This window comes from Phacochoerus africanus, chromosome 12 (assembly GCF_016906955.1).
Source record: "Phacochoerus africanus isolate WHEZ1 chromosome 12, ROS_Pafr_v1, whole genome shotgun sequence".
Taxonomy (NCBI): domain Eukaryota; kingdom Metazoa; phylum Chordata; class Mammalia; order Artiodactyla; family Suidae; genus Phacochoerus; species Phacochoerus africanus.
In genome coordinates this window covers 62479725-62498942 of record NC_062555.1, presented here as the reverse complement: position 1 = coordinate 62498942, position 19218 = coordinate 62479725, and the positions used below count along the sequence as shown (strand labels likewise).

The following is a 19218-nucleotide window of genomic DNA, read 5'->3' as shown; positions in this document are numbered from 1 at the left end:
AATTACTTAGGAATCAACTTAACAAAATAGGAAAACTCTGTACACAAGAATTCTAGAAAAGACCCCTGAAAAATTGCAGTAGAGGGATATATGATTAGCAGGGTCAGTATCAATGAAGGGTCATTTCTTTCCAATTGCTCTGTAGCATAGCAACATCTAATTAATAGTCATAGCAGGCATTTTTATAGCAGTGGACAACTGGACTACTAATTGGGATGATTAATTTGCATATTATTTGTTATTAATAGCATATTATCGCTATTCTTATTGAATCTGTATGAAAATCTAGAACTGGAAAAACTATTTTGTGATGGAATATCATTGGCGGCTTTTGGGTGGATTGGGATTGAGTGGGAAATGATTTGAAGGACGTTCATAGCAATGTCCTTTATCCCGATAGGGGTGGGTTTAGAAATTTGTCGGAACTCAGTGAACTGACGGAGGACTATTTGAAGATGAACTCTCTCTCTGGGTGTCCTCCTCTTAGAATCAGAAAGCTCCATTAGAATAGGAAGGGGCCTATTCTATCAGTATCATTTTTGATTCTCTTTATGTATGAAGACTAAACACCGAGAGGTCAAATGCCATGCTTACTGGCTGCAAGGCCAAGGTGGTGGCCGAGCGTAATTGAGAGGCACTTGAGAGAGTCTCATTGACTGCGAGTGTGACTTGTTCAGGCTGTGCTGGGAAGTAGTGGACAGTAAACAGGTGAGTCCTGGCCTTCGACAGAGGTCAGCTTCGGGTCTGCCACATCTGGGCTCACCTCACCCTCCAGTCCTCGCCGTCGGCCACGTGAAGGACCTTAACTGTAGGTCCCCCTGAGAGCAGAGCCCAGAACTGCACCCCGAAACCCTGCCACTCCTCTCCAAAGCTAAACCTTGTCTGTCTTTTTATTCGTTGTTTTGTGTTTACATTTCAGTTGGGTGTCAGAACTTTCTACACTGTGTGGTTGGCATCTCTGTCAAATGTCTTTTACTTGCAGTGTTGTGCTGTGCCCTCAGCTTTAAAAGCCCGCTTCCATGTGGCCTAAAGGTATCAGATCTCAAAACTGTGTTAAGAAAATCTGAGTCATTCACTCAGAAACAACTTTATTCACCTAATTATTCACCTAGTGTCTGCTCTATGCCAGGAATTAAGGATAAAATAGAATAAGCTTACAAAGACTGAAGTATCGGATAATAAGATTGTGCCTGCTACTAACTAGGACACAATTTTAGGTTTGCTGAAGGGGATTAGGGCTGTATCCATGCCAGCTTTTCATGCCAGTTTGTAGTTGAGTTGGTGGTATAGATTTCCTTGATGCGAAAGACATAATTTGACGCACTAATGCACATTTAAACAACATGAGATTTTACTAAGCCCCGTGGATATCGTATTAGTTTTTTTTAAAGTAAATCAATATTTTACCTTTTTCTAAGAAGAGTAGGCCAAGTGTATAATACAAAGCATGTTCACTGGACAAAGTCCAGTCTTTTGTTATTAAATAGCATTTACCATTTTCTGATTATAAAAGCAATATATCTTTGAATATCTTTTTAAAGAGTGTACCGTATTGTTTTTAGATATGGGGTAATTCCTAATTTTTATGCCTTAGGTAATGAAGTCCCAATAAATGTTTTTAGTTTTTTGTGTCTTTCTTTCTTTCTTTTTTTTTTTTTGCTTTTGAGGACTGCACCTTCGGCATATGGAGGTTCCCAGGCTAGGGGTCGAATCAGAGCTGTAGCGGCTGGCCTACACCACAGCCGTAGCAATGCAGGATCTGAGCTGTGTCTGCGACCTACACCACAGCTCATGGCAATGCCAGATCCTTAACCCACTGAGTGAGGCCAGGGATCGAACCCACAACCTCATGGTTTCTAGTCGGGTTCTTTTCTGCTGTGCCATGGTGGGAACTCTGATAAAAGCTGATAGGCATAAATCTTTATTATTCACTTCGCTTATTATTTTGAGAGGATGGTGACCACAAAGCAAAATAAATGGCCTGATCGAAGAGTACAGGGTATGGTTTCCACATTACTTTGGAAGAAGGCTCTGTCACTTTATGCTGCTTCCCAGGATGAGTTATCTTGCTGCAATCAAGTCCTGATTTTTCTTTCACGGGTCAAAGGCTTTCATGTTTTCCTAGGGCTGGAGCTGAGGGCAGTCCAACACAATTGCTCCTACTTGAGACTCAATTATGTTGGACTGAGGAACATCTTTGCAGTTGAAAGAGCGAAGTGAAAATTGCCATTCTTCTATTTTGGTGTCGTCTTCTAATGAAGCCTAATTTGATAAGGTTTTTATAGAAGGAGACTTTGAAAAGGCCTAGGAGCCGCCCAGATTGCAGGAAGGCCTGGCTACTCTTCCAGGACAGCCCTTCTCAGAGTGGCTGTCCTCCTGCTCCCATGCGATGCATTCCTTTTTCTCAAAGGCCTTTGCTTGCAACCACAAAAAAAATCGTCAAAATCTCTATAGCTGAAGATTTAAAACAAAGCTGTGTACCCCAATCAGTTTTGTTTTTAAGAAATTAAAAGGCATTGTATCTTCTGTTAAATATTTATGTAGGAGGCCATTGATGTCTTCATTTAAATCTCTTTTGAGATGCAAATTAGACGTGGTTTAGGGAGGTAGGGGAGGGGCAGACGCTTTCCCATGAACGTGTTCCAGTGCGAGGTTTCTCAGGAACAGGCATCTTATTGTTTTTCTCTAGAAAGCCTGCATGTGCTATTTTTTTTTAAATGGAATTTTTATTTGACTTTATACAATTCTAAAATAGCCTCTTGGGGTATTTGGGGATTTCTCATAAAGGCGCTTTATAAAGATTTTTATCATCTAGAAAATCGTGGCATTATACAGTTCAATTAAAAGTATTTGTTAAGCAAACTTGAGGCTGTGTTGTCTGTCTTATGATAAAATGAGTGAATGTGCAGGATGCAGGTCTGGGGTGTGGAGCCGTGTATAGCGGGTCTCTTTGATGCATGTGCCCGTTAAAAAAATTCACCCGTGCCTGTTTTTAAAGGTAGTGGGTATTTGTTGTGTTTCTGTTTTTACCTCCGCAGGGTACCTTGGCGTTTAAGCGTAGTATTCTTTCAGAAAATGTTCTTGTATTTTTTTTTTTTTTACATCAGAGACCTTGAATATTTAATTTACTTTTCAGTAAAGCTGTCAGTTGTAATCTTCGATTAAAAAAAAAAAAACTAATAAAACAAATCCTCATTTCACAATTTAAACCTTATTGAGTCTAATTCACTAGCACGGCAAGTTTATTATTCTCCCGCAGTTTGACGTGCCTCCAATTGTAATTGTGTTGACCCTTCAATGCATTAAATTTCCCCAGTGCTTATCAAACTGGGCGCGATAAGTCTACAGTTCGGAACTTCATTAAATATCTCATTTATATTAAACAGATGATAGCTTCTAACAGAAATAATAATTCGTTCAGACGAAGGAGCCACAGTTGCGGTTTCATCTGTTTGGAATGCGCGGTCTTTTCTCCACTTTGCTGGGCTGCGCTGTGCCCCCGCCCCCACCCTCCCTGCCTCTGGCTGCAGGCCAGCTCCAAGGCATCAGAAGATGTCAGTGACGGGGTGACCCTCGGAGCCCACCTCGGGAGGATTTGTGTGCTTTGCTCCTCCTTGAAGCAGATGTGTAACGGCCTCACTTGCATAGAGTTCTTACTCATATTTTTCTCAAGTATGTAACTTACAAGGCACAGGTGTCTTCAAGAACGCCACATCCTCTTTTAATTCTGGTGATAAACATCCACCTCTCTTCTTCGCTTATCTAGCAGATTGTCTGTGTGAAATGGGCATCTTTTTCCCGCTTCATTAGAGTATTAGGTCTTCACGTCCGTGTTATCAGTATACCCTGGGGTTTATTTTCTCTCCGTGACTGTCTCCTACTGACGATCACAATGAGAGAATGGGGTGAGGGTTTCTAATTTCACAGAAGACATTGAGCCCCCGCGCTGACAAGTGATCTTTCGGTCCTAGAGAGTAATTCTCCCGGCTCCCACACCAAGGTGTGCTTGTGGCGTGTGTATTTACACACTCAGTATAAAAAGGAAAGTTCCAGCTTCCATTCTGATGATGGGAAAGCATGTCTTGCGCAGAGCAATATCTCATAAGGAATTCGGAATTAAACCATAACTTAAATTGACTTCAACAGATCCTAACCACCCAACTGAAACGAAAAAAAAAAAAAAGGCAACAAGATGCGTCTGGAAAAAAAAGCCTTTAATATACATATTTTTCCTCCAGTGGTTGAAATCTGACAGAACTTCATGGGAGGCACAGTGTAAAGTGGCACAGAAAGTTGGTCATTAGGCAGAGCTGTCATCACAAATTATTTTGGTACAGGGTGAAAAGTTCTAGTTCATTTGGTACCCAGTTGGATGCAGGCCTTGGGCAAGTTGTTATAATTCCCACATGCTGCTAATGGGCCTCCAGTTCTGATTTTTTTTTCCCTGGCTCCCCCCTTCTCTATAGCTGAAGTCACCTGGGAGCCCCTCTGGACCCGAGCTGCCCATTGAAACGGTGTTGGATGAGCGAGAACGAAGGATTTCCCATTCCCTCTATAGCGGGATCGAGGGCCTTGATGAATCACCCACGAGAAATGCTGCGCTCAGTCGGATAATGGGTGAGTCAGGTAAAACCCTGTTTATCACATCTCACTCTTGTGCTTTTACTGGTTCATGGAGAGGTTATTAATGTAATATTAATGTAAAGGAGGGCCATGTTTTCAAGAGGACAAGGAGCAGGTTCATTCTAATCCTTCAGGAAGTGTTAATGTGAAGAGAGTCAATACATTGATTTTGTTAAGTGAGTTTTAGATCCTGTAACACGCAAAGAGAAAAAAAGAAGGGGGTCGCACAGAAGTGTTTCCCAGTGATTAAGAGATGCTCGGAGTGTTTGAGATGAGAAGTGAAGCTGTGTTTTTTCAAGAAAAAAAATAAAATAAAAATATTGTGGTTTATGGCAAGAAAGATTGAAACGTTATGGAATCACAATAGCACCGTTTGGAGGGAGAGGCAAAAAATACATATATACCTGTACATGAAATATTCATATTAGGTGATTTGTACTCAATAGGATGTTAACATTTTTTAATTGCATCTCTACTTTTTCAAAGCCTCCATTTAAAAATCCTGAAACTAGTTTTGTGCATCCTTTGTTTGGATTCAGCCCCATCCTGTCTTCGTGGCCCCAGTGGGTAATGAGGTTATTAGCACGTGCTCAGCGCGGTTCAGCTCTCTGCTAACAGATCCGGTTAATAAAGACTTGCTCTGCCACCAGAGTGGCTGGATTTACTGAGTTGCTCATCTTGGGATTAGCTTGTGAGAGTTTTCAAATTTAAAACGAAAGACGCTGTTTTGATTAAAATAGCACGTGACATAAACCACCTTCATTGCTGGTATGTTTCGCAAGCCTTGAATAAGTACAGCCTTAAATTGAACTCATTTGGAGTACATTTAGTGGAGGTTTTATAGAAGTCTCCATTAGGAAGCTTCACTGGAACGGGAATTTGTTTCTTTCATCCGTGGATGTTTATGGAAAGCCTGCTGTTGGCAAGACATACACTTTTGCTCTAGGTACAAAGAGGAGTGAGAAATAGTCTGCCTTCAAAGAACTTTCTGCCGAGTGTGATAGGAAATACATATGAACGTGACTGGTAGAATTTTCTGTTCTTCTTCCTCTAATCCTTCTGGCTTTCTTGTTGGGAAAACCTGCTCAATTCCCCACTTCTTTTTTTGTCACGTATAGAATGAAGACATGTCAGTTCTCTGGTTTAATTTCGATTTTTTTTATTGTTGTTGTTGTTTTTGGTTTTTTTCCTTTGCTTGCTTGGCATAGTGCAGGTAGGGGAAGGATGCTAAAGATACTGCACACCTGTCAGGTGAGCGGCATTGCACATGGTTTGTGAGATGAACCTTCGCGTATTAATGACCACCCTCCTCACTTCGGCTGGGTTTTCCATACTTGTCCTGGTTTCGGTGTGAGGCTTTCTCTTTGTTAAATACTTCTTAGTTGGTGAAAAGTCAGACCCCTTGACAGAGAACGAGAGTGCATGTGCCCCTGGATCTGTGTGCATACAAAGTGATTCGCTGTAATTTCCCCTTTATTATAGGAACGTAGGACTTGCCATACTGAATCAGACCATTGGTCCACCAGCTCCTGTAACCTGCATCCTGCCTCCAACCCCTGATGCTTCAGAGGAAGGCGAAAAACTAAAACTAAAACACAGACAAAAAAAAAAAAAAACCCAATTCACCTAGTGACCTTTGGAAATGCTGTATATATGGGTTGGAGATTTTTTTTTTTTTTTTTTTTTTGGCTGCACTCACAGCATGCAGAAGGTCCCGGGCCAGGGATTGAACCTGTGCCACAGCAATGACCCGAGCCACAGCAGTGACAACGCGGGATCCTTTACCTGCTAGGCCACCAGGGAGTTCCCAGGTTTCCTTCCTTTTCTTCAGTCTCTTGCTCTGGTTTTGTCAGAGACGCCTCATTAGGCTTTTTAAGTTTGCATTATAGGTGGCATGGTTTTCCCTTCCTTCTGCTAGAGGTGAATTGGACTTTAAAATTCCAGATGCTTCTCCTGGGGTAGTACCGTCCCTCATGGCTCTGTGCTTTGTCCTGTCTGGGTGTACCCTTTGGGATTGGGGTAGGGTTTACCAACCTCATACTCTTTGCTGGTAGGTCAAGTGGATATTAAATGATTTGGATATTTTCTTAAGACAGTTTTTTACATATTGTACTGGAAACTCAGGGTCCTATATAGTTTTATCCTGAGAAATGTATATGCTTAATTTGATTTATCTTGAGTTTTACAAATCTGAGAATTTCTCAGTCTTTGTCCCTCCCTCTTTCAGTATCTTTGGCCCTAAGAAACAAACACTGTTAACGCCACGTCCCACTTAAAGGTAGAAATCCTGCAAAAGATATACCTTGCAACAAGATACCAAAACAGAGTACCAAATATAAGGAGTTAAAGCACTGAATTTCAGTTAACCTAAACCAGTAGCAACAGTATTTACTGATCAACACAGGGTCTGGGTGCGTGGAAATCTCCCAGACAGATCTTGTTTGGTTAATGGTTGTTCTCTATGCCTTTAGGTTAACTCTTATGTAGACCCCAGGGGAGGTAGTGGTGCTTCCTGATCTGCTATGATTCACATAGAACTTTGTACTGAAATTCCAGCTGACTACATCAAGAAATGATTAATTTTATGTGGACAGGGTACATTCTCACAAAGAATGTTCCTTCTGTGGGACTCTAGACCCAAAAGGAGCCTTGAGGCTTTCTGACTCATTTCTGTGGGAACATATCCCAGGAGAGAAGCTTCCAAAAACTAGACCAAAAAAGGAAAAGATTTTGGAGTTGGAAGGATGTCAGATATCATCAGCCACACTTTCCCACTTAACAGATAAAAGAACTAAGTCCCAAGATCCCATGACAATTTTTGTTTGATTTGTTCTTGGTTATTTCCTCTTTCTAAAAATAATCCTCTCTGGGGAATACTGGGATCACACAATAAGTGTTAGTGACATTCATTTTTTTTATTCCCATCAATTTTTAAGTATCCACATTTTTAAGTAACTGGCATTAGACAGTCTACAGAATCTGTTCCATTCTGGCAATGACTGTGATTTAAAAATCAAAGAAGTTATCTTTGAAATAACCTTACAAATCAGGTACTCCAGCCTACTTAACTTCTGTTCAGGGGATTTATGGACCAAAGACATTAAGTGACTGCTCTGAAGCCCCAAACTTTCTGTGCTTCTGAACCCAAATTACAATGTGTATTTTTTTCTGAGTCATGAGTCCCACAGTTCCTGGAAGCCGATCGATCTCCTTAGCTTTTGGTGGGGTCAGCCAGACTTGCAACCAAAGGCAAGATTTCTCCAGAAGTCGTCTGTAGTGGCTGACTTTCCACTATTCTGGATCTTAAAGGATTAATCTTGGACATTCATCAAGAAGGAATCTGCAGTGAACCTACGTAGGATTTCTTCCTTTCAAAAGCCTTAAAAATATTTTACAAGTTGCTAGACCATCTTAACTATTACTGTTGCTAACAAGCTCCTCTCACCAACATGTTCACTTCATAGGACACATTGCAAGCTGACATTTGGGAGCATGGAGCATTAGCTTTTTTCCAATTTTTTTTTTTTTAATCTGAAGAATTTTTCTGTTTAAAACAAAACTGAAATCTGTTATATCCATTTTAGAACTTAATCGCTGTAGTTTTTATATCCATACACTCATGGTGAGTTTAAAAAATACGTCTGTTCAGAATACTTTGATCTTGCTAGAAATCCACCATAGAAAAATGGAACTTTAATGTTATTTTGATGTGAGTCAAATCACTGGCGAATTTTTCCTCCTTTCATGGGTTTCTAGTGTCATGCATGGTGTTGCCTTCTATGTAAATGTACCAATGAATAAATGTTTAGTAAACAGTCATTCTGTATCTCATTGTTTCACTCTGCTGCTGTATAAATCTTCATTTGTTGGTTAACTGGTTGAGGAAAGGGGAAAGTTTATCTACCAAAAAACAGATCAAAGCCTTCTGAAGTCACCCTTTGAAGCTTTCACATTTATGATGTGCCAAGTACCAGCAAACATAATTGGGAGTTATTGTCTCGGTGGAGTTTGGTAGACTCTGTAATTTGGTAGTTTAGTTCATGACGCCCAATATATTCCCTGGATCTGGATCCCAAAACAATATTCCTGGCAAGTTGTTGAAAAGTAGAAAATGGATGGAAAATAAGTCTTCTTAAGCCTTTGGAAATATTAGCCTCCAGAATCATGGGTGAGAGGGAAAAAAAAAAAAAAAAAAAAGCTGAATTCTTGTCTCCTGTTAATAGGGAAACTTTGTGCCGTGTATTTTTGTATAAAATTTCAGATCACTTGAGGAAAGATATTTCTACTCAAAACAACATTGAAAAGAATTGTCACACAAAGAACTATTTAGTGTTCCATATTGCTCGTTAGGCTGTCTCTGTGAAAAGATTGTGCAGAAGAGTTTTCATTTTTGTGTTTAGAAATGAGTGCACTATAATTACACCATGACTGTTTCTTCCAATAAATTTTGCTTGTGTGAGGACATGACATTTAACACCATGACTTGTGCCTTGTCAGTGGTGAGCTTTCAGGGGTAGTTTGGGTTTTGTAGTGCTATACACTTTTGAGGAACAAAAGTATATCTTGAGAGGGGACTATTTCTTTGGGTAATAGTGCTAGAATGTCCAGCCTTATTTATGAGTGATGTTTTATTGAACAGATTTCTGTCTTTCTGCACTAATATCCTAAAACTTGAGTAGGCATAAGTGAGTGATCTGAATTCAGGAAAGGGAAACAATGAAGTATTAAATTTGCTTTACATTCTTATCATGAGCATTGATAAAAAGTTGCTAGTGTTCACAGTTTGCCAAAGTGGATGCATTTCAGATCAAAATGGAGAGTGTTTTTCTTGATAACTTGTCAAGTAGAGGCTGCACTGAACAGAGGCTATTTCTATGATGGAGAAGTTGATACTAAACAATGAATGAATTTGAGATTTCCAGCAAGTTCGCTGTTGAGGGTTGTCCCGAAAAAATATCTTAATAATGTTTGCTCCTTTGTTGAAATGTCTAGAATAACATATATTTTAAAAAATCCTTCATGCCTATATCTGCCACTGCCAAATTTCCAAAAATTATTGATTACACATTGGCCTTAAAATGAGAGTGTTTCCATCATCCTGTAACGTGATGGGAAAAGTGTCCAGTCTCCTTGCTTTGTTGGGGGAGCCCTGCCAGTGGACCTGCATCACCCTGGGGTACATGTTTCTCTGAGTACAGCCTTTCACGGGGTATTCATGTGAACCAAAACCTGGCCCAGAGGAAGGTTCTTGCTCAGAGGAGGTACAGCACAAGATTTGGGGAGCAAACCAGAAGAACTACAAGCATTTGGGGGAGGAAGATGGCCTCTTCCTTACCTTAAATTTTTTTTTAACTATAGTCGATTTATAATGTTGTGCCAATTTCTGCTGTACAGCAAAGTGACTCAGTCACACACATGTGCGCATACACACACACAGATATATTCAATTCTTTTATTATTATTTTTTTCCATCATAGTCTATCCCAGGAGACTGGATATAGTTCCCTGTGCTTTACAGTAGGACCTTCTTGTCGATCCATTTCAAATGTAATAGTTTGCTTCTACTAACCTCAAACTCCGAGTCCATCCCATTCCCTCTCTCTTCCCCCTTGGCAACCACAAGTCTGTGAGTATGTTTTGGAGATAGGTTCATTTGTGCCATATTTTAAATTCCGCATATTAGAGGTGGAATATGTTATTTGTCCTCTTTCAGACATTTCACTTAGTAGGATAAGCTCTAGTTGCACCCAGTTTTATCTGTCTTTAAGGATTTGGGACCTTGAATCATAATTTTGTCCCAAGAAATGTAAATGTCTCTCATTCTGATCCATGAACCTGAACAGACTTTTTGGAAAGAATCTGATCATTATAGACTTCTGGGTCTTTGCTTACTGACAACACTATATCCTGCTTAAATAAATCAGAATTTATAAGCTCCCCTGATTTGGCCTGAAAACTTCTGGGCAGTGAGATCTGAATCTTTTCTCTTTGAGAAAACTCCTGCCATCTCCCCACAATCTTGCTGCTGCATGCACTCATCTTTGAAGTGTCCCGAGTGCACTTTTGACGTTTCGCCAACGTGTGTTTAGTGATGGTATGGCCAGTCTAACATCAGTGTCATCATTTCTTCTGGCAGAAAAGATCACACACGTCATTCAAAGCCCATCTCTGATGTTGACTTCTGTTAAGATTCCAAGCATCTTCTGCCTCCAGCTACCCAGGCGGTGACCAACACTGGTGAATGCCAGCACACTCTGCCAAATCACTCACGGCACCAATCAATTCCCACCTTATCTGTCCGTCTCCTCCTCTAGGGTGTGAGCTCTTGAGGGGCAGAGATGAAGTCTTTCATACAGACCTGCTGGGTGGTTCACGCCCAGTGAATGAATGGTTGAATCATTGATGTACATCTGCAGGGCTTCCCTCCAAATTTCCTGATAAAAATTTCCAAAGGACGTTAACCACGTAGCATCGATGTGGCATTTCCACATTACAGGTCATTCTGGAGATCATCTCTGGCCTTAGGACATGTCAAACCAGAGACACTGCTCAGGGCACCCGGAGCCCCATAGCTGTGATGTCAGAGGAAGGAATACACTGGGGGTCTCCATCTGACCTTCATTTATGGAAACTCCATCTTCTTCATTTAGTTTTGTCCTACCAGCTGGAGCAGATTTGGGGAATGTAGACTTTTTCTAGTGTAGCCAAGAATTAAGATGATCCCCCTTAACCCTTAGATGGATGTCTAGAATTTCTCTTTCTTTTTTTTTTTCCCCACTGGACAGGTAAATACCAGCTGTCCCCCACGGTGAACATGCCCCAAGATGACACTGTCATCATAGAGGATGACAGGTTGCCGGTGCTTCCTCCACACCTCTCTGACCAGTCATCTTCCAGCTCCCATGATGATGTAGGGTTCGTGACCACAGATCCTAGCACCTGGGCCAAGGCTGCCATCACTGACTCAGCAGACTGGTAAGAAGATGCCAGGGTTGCAAAACATTAGTCCATTGCACTTACCCTTGATGTGATGTTTAAACGATCTGTCGCTGGAACAGATCAGTTTTTGCTTCTTTTTTTTTTAATAATAATGTTCTGTTTTCATGATTTAATACTCTTCATTATTCCTCTTTTAACAAAAGATTCGCCCAATCTCATAAACCTGCCCAATTGTTTCAGCCTTTTCCGGGCTATGCTTAATAATTGAGCCAAACCCAGAAGAAAACTACCACTAACCAAAAAACCCTACTCATTGATTAAGTTTTTCTATGAATTATTTTAGAGACGGATAATTTTTTTTTTTCTTTTTTTGCTGCGCCCATAGCCATGTGGAAGTTCCCAGGCCGGGGACTGAACCCTCACCACAGCAGTGACCAGAGCCACTGCCGTGACACTGCCAGATCCTTAACTCGCTGTACCACAAGAGAACACCTAGAGCAGTGGGAATTTGATGAGCCATTTTTCTATTAAATAAATTCTCAGCAAACCCTTATGGTGACTGAGAGTTTGGAACAGTTAGATGGCATTGGCCAGATCCACCATTGTTATGTTCTAGGAGTGGGAAGAGGCTTTTACAGATTTTCTTATTTTTTTATTTATTTTTTGCCTTTGGCGGATGCACCTGTGACCTACGCCACAGCTCATGGCAACGCTGGATCCTTAACCCACTGAGCCACAACAGGAACTCGCTGTAACTCTAGGAGTCGCATGCTCACTTCTAACATTGTGACGTCTGGGGCCTTCCAATGCTGTTTTTTCCTCCTGGATCTCTCAAAATACAAGAAAGCCTTGGATATTATCGAGCTGGCCTGTGCACATAAATGTGGATGTGTGTCTTCATTTGCATACCTCATAATTATATACACCAATAAGCCAAAGGAAAGTCCCTCCTAGGGGTGGCCTTGGAGGCTGTTTGCTAATGAACACAAACCGAGTGAAGCCTTATACCAAATTGTCTTATTCCCCTTTCTCTGGGGTCTTGTATGAATCCTTCTGCAAAGGGATATTTCAGTGTTGTGGCACCGAGCTCCACTCAAGCCTGCAGAAGAGCTCACCTGTGAATGGGGTTTTTGGTTCAGGGGACAGGGGCAAGTACCATATAAAATAAAAACCCACTTGAAATCTTCACATCCTGTCGTATTGACAGCTTCAGTTTATTTCTCTTTCTGAAAGTGGAAGCAGCAACCAAGAAAGGATTAGATGTTTGCACTGTTCATCTTAGGGACGAAAGTCTTTGCGTCTCCGCCAGGAGGAGGAATCGCAAAGGCGGCCGTGGGGAGAAGAGATCTGTTTGGGGCCTTAGGAAGCGCTGTATTGGTGGAAATAAATAAATAACTCGCAGGGCTCAAGTGTGGCATTGATTTCCCTAAGGGGATTCCTAAAACGGTGAGGACTTGTATGATTTTGCTATGGGGAATGTGCAAGGGCTGGCAGAGAATATGAATGAAGGGTTATCCAAACAAGAATGGCAGCTGTTCTGAATCACAGCAGAAAATGTAAGCTTTTCCAGCCTGACAATATCTCCCTAATCCTTGATGAAAATGTTATGAAAACAAAAGGGCAATAAGGCAGGATTAATAACTGGAATTTTAATAACGTTGGGGGGTCAGGATATGGTTACATTCTTGAAAGAATCAGCTGTCAGTCCCACAGCCCAACTTGCAAAGTGTTGTTTGTTGTGTCTGAAATAGTTTAATAGGGACGAATTAATTATGTTATGGTTTAAGAATATTTCGTTATTTTAAGACTCTTATTAACTCACAAACCCATTTGACATTTTCAGTTGTGTATGTTTACAGTTCGCTGCACAATTGTGGAAGGCTAAATATGTCAAATGGCTAAACTTTGCATTTGTTACCTGGTAGAATGCACTTCTCGCAATCCATGAATTGATATTGGGATCCTAACAATGTTTTTAAGGTGAAAAAATTTAAAAAATATATAACAGCAGATTCTAATCTTAGAGACACCACAATGTCAGATGTTATAAACTTAGTTTAAAAAACATACCGATATGTGGTTTTCAGGGAACATCAGCAGTAGCAATTTGTACTTTGAAAAGCCTTTTACCAATAATTTCTATTAGAAAGGTATTTCAGGAGTTCTCTTGTGGTGCAGCAGTTTACGGATCCGACACTGTCCCTGCAGTGGCTTGGGTCACCGCAGTGGCACAGGTTCGATCCCTGGCCCGGGAACTTTCACATGCCACAAAGGTATTTCAGATTCACTCTGGCCACGTGGGTAAGGCGGCCCCACGTTGCTCCAGGAGAGTCCTTTACTTTAAGCTCAGGGTATCCAACACGGAGAAAAACCATGTCATTGTGTCGGCTGGGCTCACAAGGCCTGGAGCACCTCGTGGTGCTTTTGCACGTGTTCCCAGATTTTTACAAATAGGAGTGGATTCCCTTGCCCCTCTCATCAGGAAAGCCCTGGAAACCATCTCCTGATACCACGGATCTGTCTGGTGCTTCATCATCTCTGCTGGAGCCACCGTGCTGGTGTCACACAGATCAGATGCCATTCAGTTCTAATCATGCTTCTCCTGACTCCCTGGGTCACTGTTCACTCTCAGCTCCCCAGTGTCTGCTTTGTGCTTCTGGTTTGGTGTTTTTCACAGGGACTTGTTGGGAACAGAGATCTTTTCTTATTTATTATTTTGACTTTGGTACCCAGCACAGCGCCCTCATCAGACTAGGTTCCAACCATGATTTGCTGAGTCGACTTCTTCTCAGTTGATTAAGTATTGAAGGAAAACTACATCCCGTAAAGGTGGCTTTTTTTTTTCTTTTCTGAAACACAAGATAATGGATATACTAGAAGACCAGAACGATTCTTTACAAAACTTCTTTTCAATTGCAATTCATATAGTTACTTATCTGCTGCTAGTATTCGTATACGTATTTGAAAGGTTTCCTCAGATGTTCAATTTCATCACATGGTGAAAGAATTGCTCTAAATGTAAATAATATTATATTTTCCCATCACCTCCTACACAGCCACAGATTTGTTCTTTTTTTTTCTCCCCCCCCCCCCATGGACTGTATTTGTGCTATTTAGTTTAAATATTTCTGAGGAATATACATATACACACATTTATACACACAGGTGTACGTGAACTTTCCTGAATGGCATGCCTCCTATTTTCAGTAAATATTTTTATGTTTCTCTTTCCCTTCACACCAGCTCTTTGAGTCCGGATGTCGATCCAGTTCTTGCTTTTCAACGAGAAGGATTTGGACGTCAGAGTATGTCAGAAAAACGCACAAAGCAATTTTCAGATGCCAGTCAATTGGATTTCGTTAAAACGCGAAAATCAAAAAGCATGGATTTAGGTAGTGAGTACAATCTCCATGAATCTTTATCTAAATAAGGTCTAGATGCTTTCAGAGGAAAACTGATGGTCCCAAACACATGTCTGTTTACTGTGAGCAATAGAGAACATAAATGGGAAATGAGGCAATTTGGCAAAAACGAGTTTTTCTCTAAGTTTGAGATAACTATATTTCTCCTAAGTGGCATGTTTACATCATGTGCAATATGGTAATATATATGTTTTCTGATGAGAAAAGAAACAAACACATGTGCGTATCATGCTCTATTCCTATATCTTTATTTGAAAAAAAAGAAAAAAATGTTTTAACACTTGGGCTGTTTAAAACCAGTTTCACTGGAATATTATTTGGTTGGGTGTGGGGATTCTTGAACTAGAAGAAAATCTCTTGGAGAGAAACCATTATCTCAATCCATGTTAGAGTTTTGTTCCTTCATGATATCTTCCTTCCATTGCTGTCCTGTAAGGCTTATTTCATTGAAATTCTTATGTGTTGCTAATTAAGGCATTTAATTGGAGTCATAATTTGAGAGACTATTTATTGTAGAAAGTATTTGGAAGCAAAGGAGAGGAGGAAAATAATCCTAGTTGTTCAATCAAACACCAATCAGGTAGTGTCTCTTTTTAAATCCAAATCCACCAAAACCCAAAATGAGTGGGAAAGTCAATTAATTCATTAATGATACCTATAAACCGATTGATTGATTAGAAAAACCTTTGTTAATCAGCTGTAACGTATTTACGCTGTTCTCTGGTGGCTGTTTGTACTTTAAGACTAAAAGCATTAATGTATCACATGCGTAAAAGAAGAATTGGGTGATGCCTTGCCTGGCTAATGATGACATGCTAACATATCAATAACACACGTGTCTGTGACATGAGATGACTGGCGTTGCATGGAGACACTGCTTTTCCCCCCTTTTTGATTATGAATGTTTGCTTGATGTTTCATATTATTTGCATGAAGTGTTACCTAAGAATTATCACCTAACTGAAAAGATCTGGGTATGGTTGAAGCATGTTGGGCCATGGGACTAACTGGGCTAACCATTATACATTTACCTTTTAACAGTAGCTGACGAGACTAAACTCAATACAGTGGATGACCAGAAAGCAGGTAAGAATGGACACTTAGACTGTTGCCATAGAAACTGTGGTCCAAGGAGCTTATCATAATTATAGAGCTGCCAATCATATTGCACGTAAACATAAATATTCCAGGCTCTTGTGGATGTTTTCACCGTAGGAAATCAAATTGTATAAGAAAAATTTTCTGATAGAAGAAATTTATCACTGTAGTGCATACTAAATGGAAATATAATTTAGTGCTTCAGAAATGCTAAAACAGCCTCGATTTTCTTAATTATATTTGTGTTGGACTGTTTTGTCGCAATTAAAAAAAAGAAAAGAAAACAAAATCCTGAAAATGGGATGCCATGGTAGATTCTTTAAGGTTTTTTTACATCTGTCGGCTGCTTAGGTTCACATCCAAAGATGATTCTCAAAGTGGATGTTTTGATTTGAAGGATAATGGCACAAATGTGAATATTTTCACTGAAGGGCAATGTCCAAAACTGCTGTCTTTTTCGGATGCAAACGTTAAGCTCATAGCTACCTATCCCTGAGTAGGACTATTAATAATGCATCCATATCTTACCTTGATGAACCTGCTTTAAAGGTGTTTTTGTTTTGAACTATTTGGGGCTTGCTTCTAAAATGCTGCCTAAATCATTCTGTAGAAACAATGGATTATGTTGAACTGCGTTTTACTTTATAGCAGATTTTACTTTATGTGTTATTTTATGAAAATAATCAGGGGAAAGTATGTGTAATTAATGTGCTGTGTACAATTGAGCATTTTGATTTATTGTCATAAGTTTTGAATAGTGTTTTAATTATTCTACATCCAGTATGATGTAGTTACACCACTTAGCACTAATTAGCTCCACTTCACCTTTTCAACCTGCAGAAATAATTAGTTTTTGGTCTCTTGAAAAATGTGTATATCCCACATACATATGTAAAGATTATGTGGACATGGTTGGAGTTTTCATATTCTGTAAAGATAGATGGTAAAAATTACATCCAATAAATCATGGAATTAACTTTAGTACAAGGCAATTAATAATAGCCTCAGCCCTTATTAAGTAGTTATTTCTTTTATCAAACATAAAATTCATTGAAATTCTGAAACAAGTCTAAAGAAAAACATTATTGGAGAGTTTACATATGTAAATTAGTATTTAGTTTTTGGAATTAATAGTATTAAGTCATTTTAAAGAAGTACTCCCTGTCTAAGTTAATGTCCATAAAAACCAAATTCAGGCTAAAGAACATAACTTTATATACTATGCCAATTAGGTAAACTAAGGAAAATATATAATTTAATCAACTATTGCTAACAGAACAGACCAATTTATTATGATTAAAAAATAATTATCCAGATTGCAACTGAAAACATTAAATAACTTTCATGATGAGAAGGAAGGTTTTATATAAGCCAACCGAATCAGGTGTTTTTACGGTATTTTAAAATGCTAGATCCTAGATTAAAAGGGTACTTTTAAAATATTATGTACAATCTCTTCTATCGAATAAAATTGGAACACCTTGGGACAAAAAATTGTACCATAGACATCAAAATACTTTCTGGTCTATTGGTTTTAAATCTGTGATGAATAAATGATCTCCAATGGATCCTTCCCACCCTCCAGTATTAGGCAGTGAACAGATTTTCAGCTGTTTTTCTTTCTCCACTTCACTTGAATTGTTAAGATGATCACGGTTTTACAGTTTAGTCCGAAGGTTTTTGGTTGAGTCACAGTGGCATTTTAGTGTAGATCGTCTGTCTAGCCATAAGCCTGTCATAATGAAAATTGAATTCCATTTCCCTTTGCCCTTGCAAAAGGCATCCTCTACTTATTTTCGACGAGAGAGGTATTAGTAGGTAAGAGCAGAAAAACAGACCTAAGGAGAGTAGTGTGATTGTGATGTCCCCCTTTATTCCTGGATTTAGGGATCTTGTCTGATATTTGGGGGATATAGCCACTTTCTGCAAGAAAAGGGAAAACAGGAATAAGAGAATTGGGTTTCTAACGGTTTAATCCTTGAAACTACAAAAATAAGCAAAGTATCATGATGACCTAAGAGATTTTTATAAAAAGCTTCAAAATATTATTTTAAAGTGAAGAGACATTAATTTTGTGTGTGTGTGTGTGTGTGTAATATCTTTAGCCTGTACTTTATGTAGTAAGAAACATTTTCAAGTTTCATAACTGGTAAATGATAGTTTATGAGGTTAGGCATCTCCGTGACCCTCATTTAGGAATCTTATTATGATAGCTCATTATAAAATCTTTGTTAAAATTTCTTTGGCAACCCTAATATGCGAATGAAAGCATGTTATAGAGCACGAGTCAGCAGGCCCTTTTTGTAAAGAACCAAGGAGTCGGTATTGCAGGTCTCACACACCAGTGTCTTGAAGCCATTACTTAATTCCAATGTGGTGTCAAGGCAGCCCTGGCGCACCTGTAAACAAAGGCCATGGTTGGGCTCTGGTACCACTTTCCAGCTTTGGCCCATAGTTCACTGATCCCTGTTATAGATTCATACATTACAGATGTTATGACAATTTTCAACCATATAAAAATATAAAGACTATATGTAGTTCACTGACCTTTCCTATACCTCGTGCCCACCATATGTAATTATCAACATTTAGCCAAAAAGTTATACTACAGTGTTACGAATTTAGAGTAAAAAGGTAAAGAGATAAGATCTCGATGACACAAAATATCTATTGCTATTTAGTTACCTTTTTTTCCTTCTCCATTTCTGGCTGCCCCGTGGCATGTGGAAGTCTCAGGTCAAGTCTCAGATCCAAGCCGCAATTACAACCTAAGCCACAGCTCAGCAACGCCAGATCCTGAACCCACTGTGCAGGTCCGGGGATTGAACCTGTGTCCTAGCGCTCCCAAGACGCCGCCAACCCCATCACGCCACAGCGGGAATTCCAGCTATTTAGTTACTTTTTCATCATTGTTTGTCTTCCAAGATTTGCTTGTTTATGTGTTTTAATAAATACATATATGAGCATTTGTATGTATGTATGTCAATATTTATATACATGTATCTATAGAGATACATTTAAGACATACTGATGCCATTCTGAAATTAATCATTAAACTTTTAGTTCTCTGAGTATATTAAGTCAAATCTCCGCTAACTTTTCATGAGAAGCTTTACTGAAAGCATCAAGCCTTTCT

At 39.6% G+C, this 19218-nt stretch overlaps 1 protein-coding gene across 22 annotated transcripts in view; it reads left to right on the top strand.

Annotated features, from left to right (window-relative positions):
- PARD3 (par-3 family cell polarity regulator) overlaps positions 1 to 19218 on the top strand; it is a 629826-nt gene that overhangs the window by 394169 nt on the left and 216439 nt on the right. For 6 of the 22 annotated variants that reach the window (XM_047755490.1, XM_047755493.1, XM_047755494.1 and 3 more), the window contains 4 exons: positions 4467 to 4626; positions 11409 to 11598; positions 14806 to 14957; positions 16026 to 16070. In XM_047755490.1, coding sequence (XP_047611446.1) covers positions 4467 to 4626; positions 11409 to 11598; positions 14806 to 14957; positions 16026 to 16070 — 547 coding nt within the window. The remainder of the gene's footprint in view (positions 1 to 4466; positions 4627 to 11408; positions 11599 to 14805; positions 14958 to 16025; positions 16071 to 19218) is intronic. The other 16 variants (XM_047755498.1, XM_047755492.1, XM_047755499.1 and 13 more) reach the window with 7 other exon arrangements.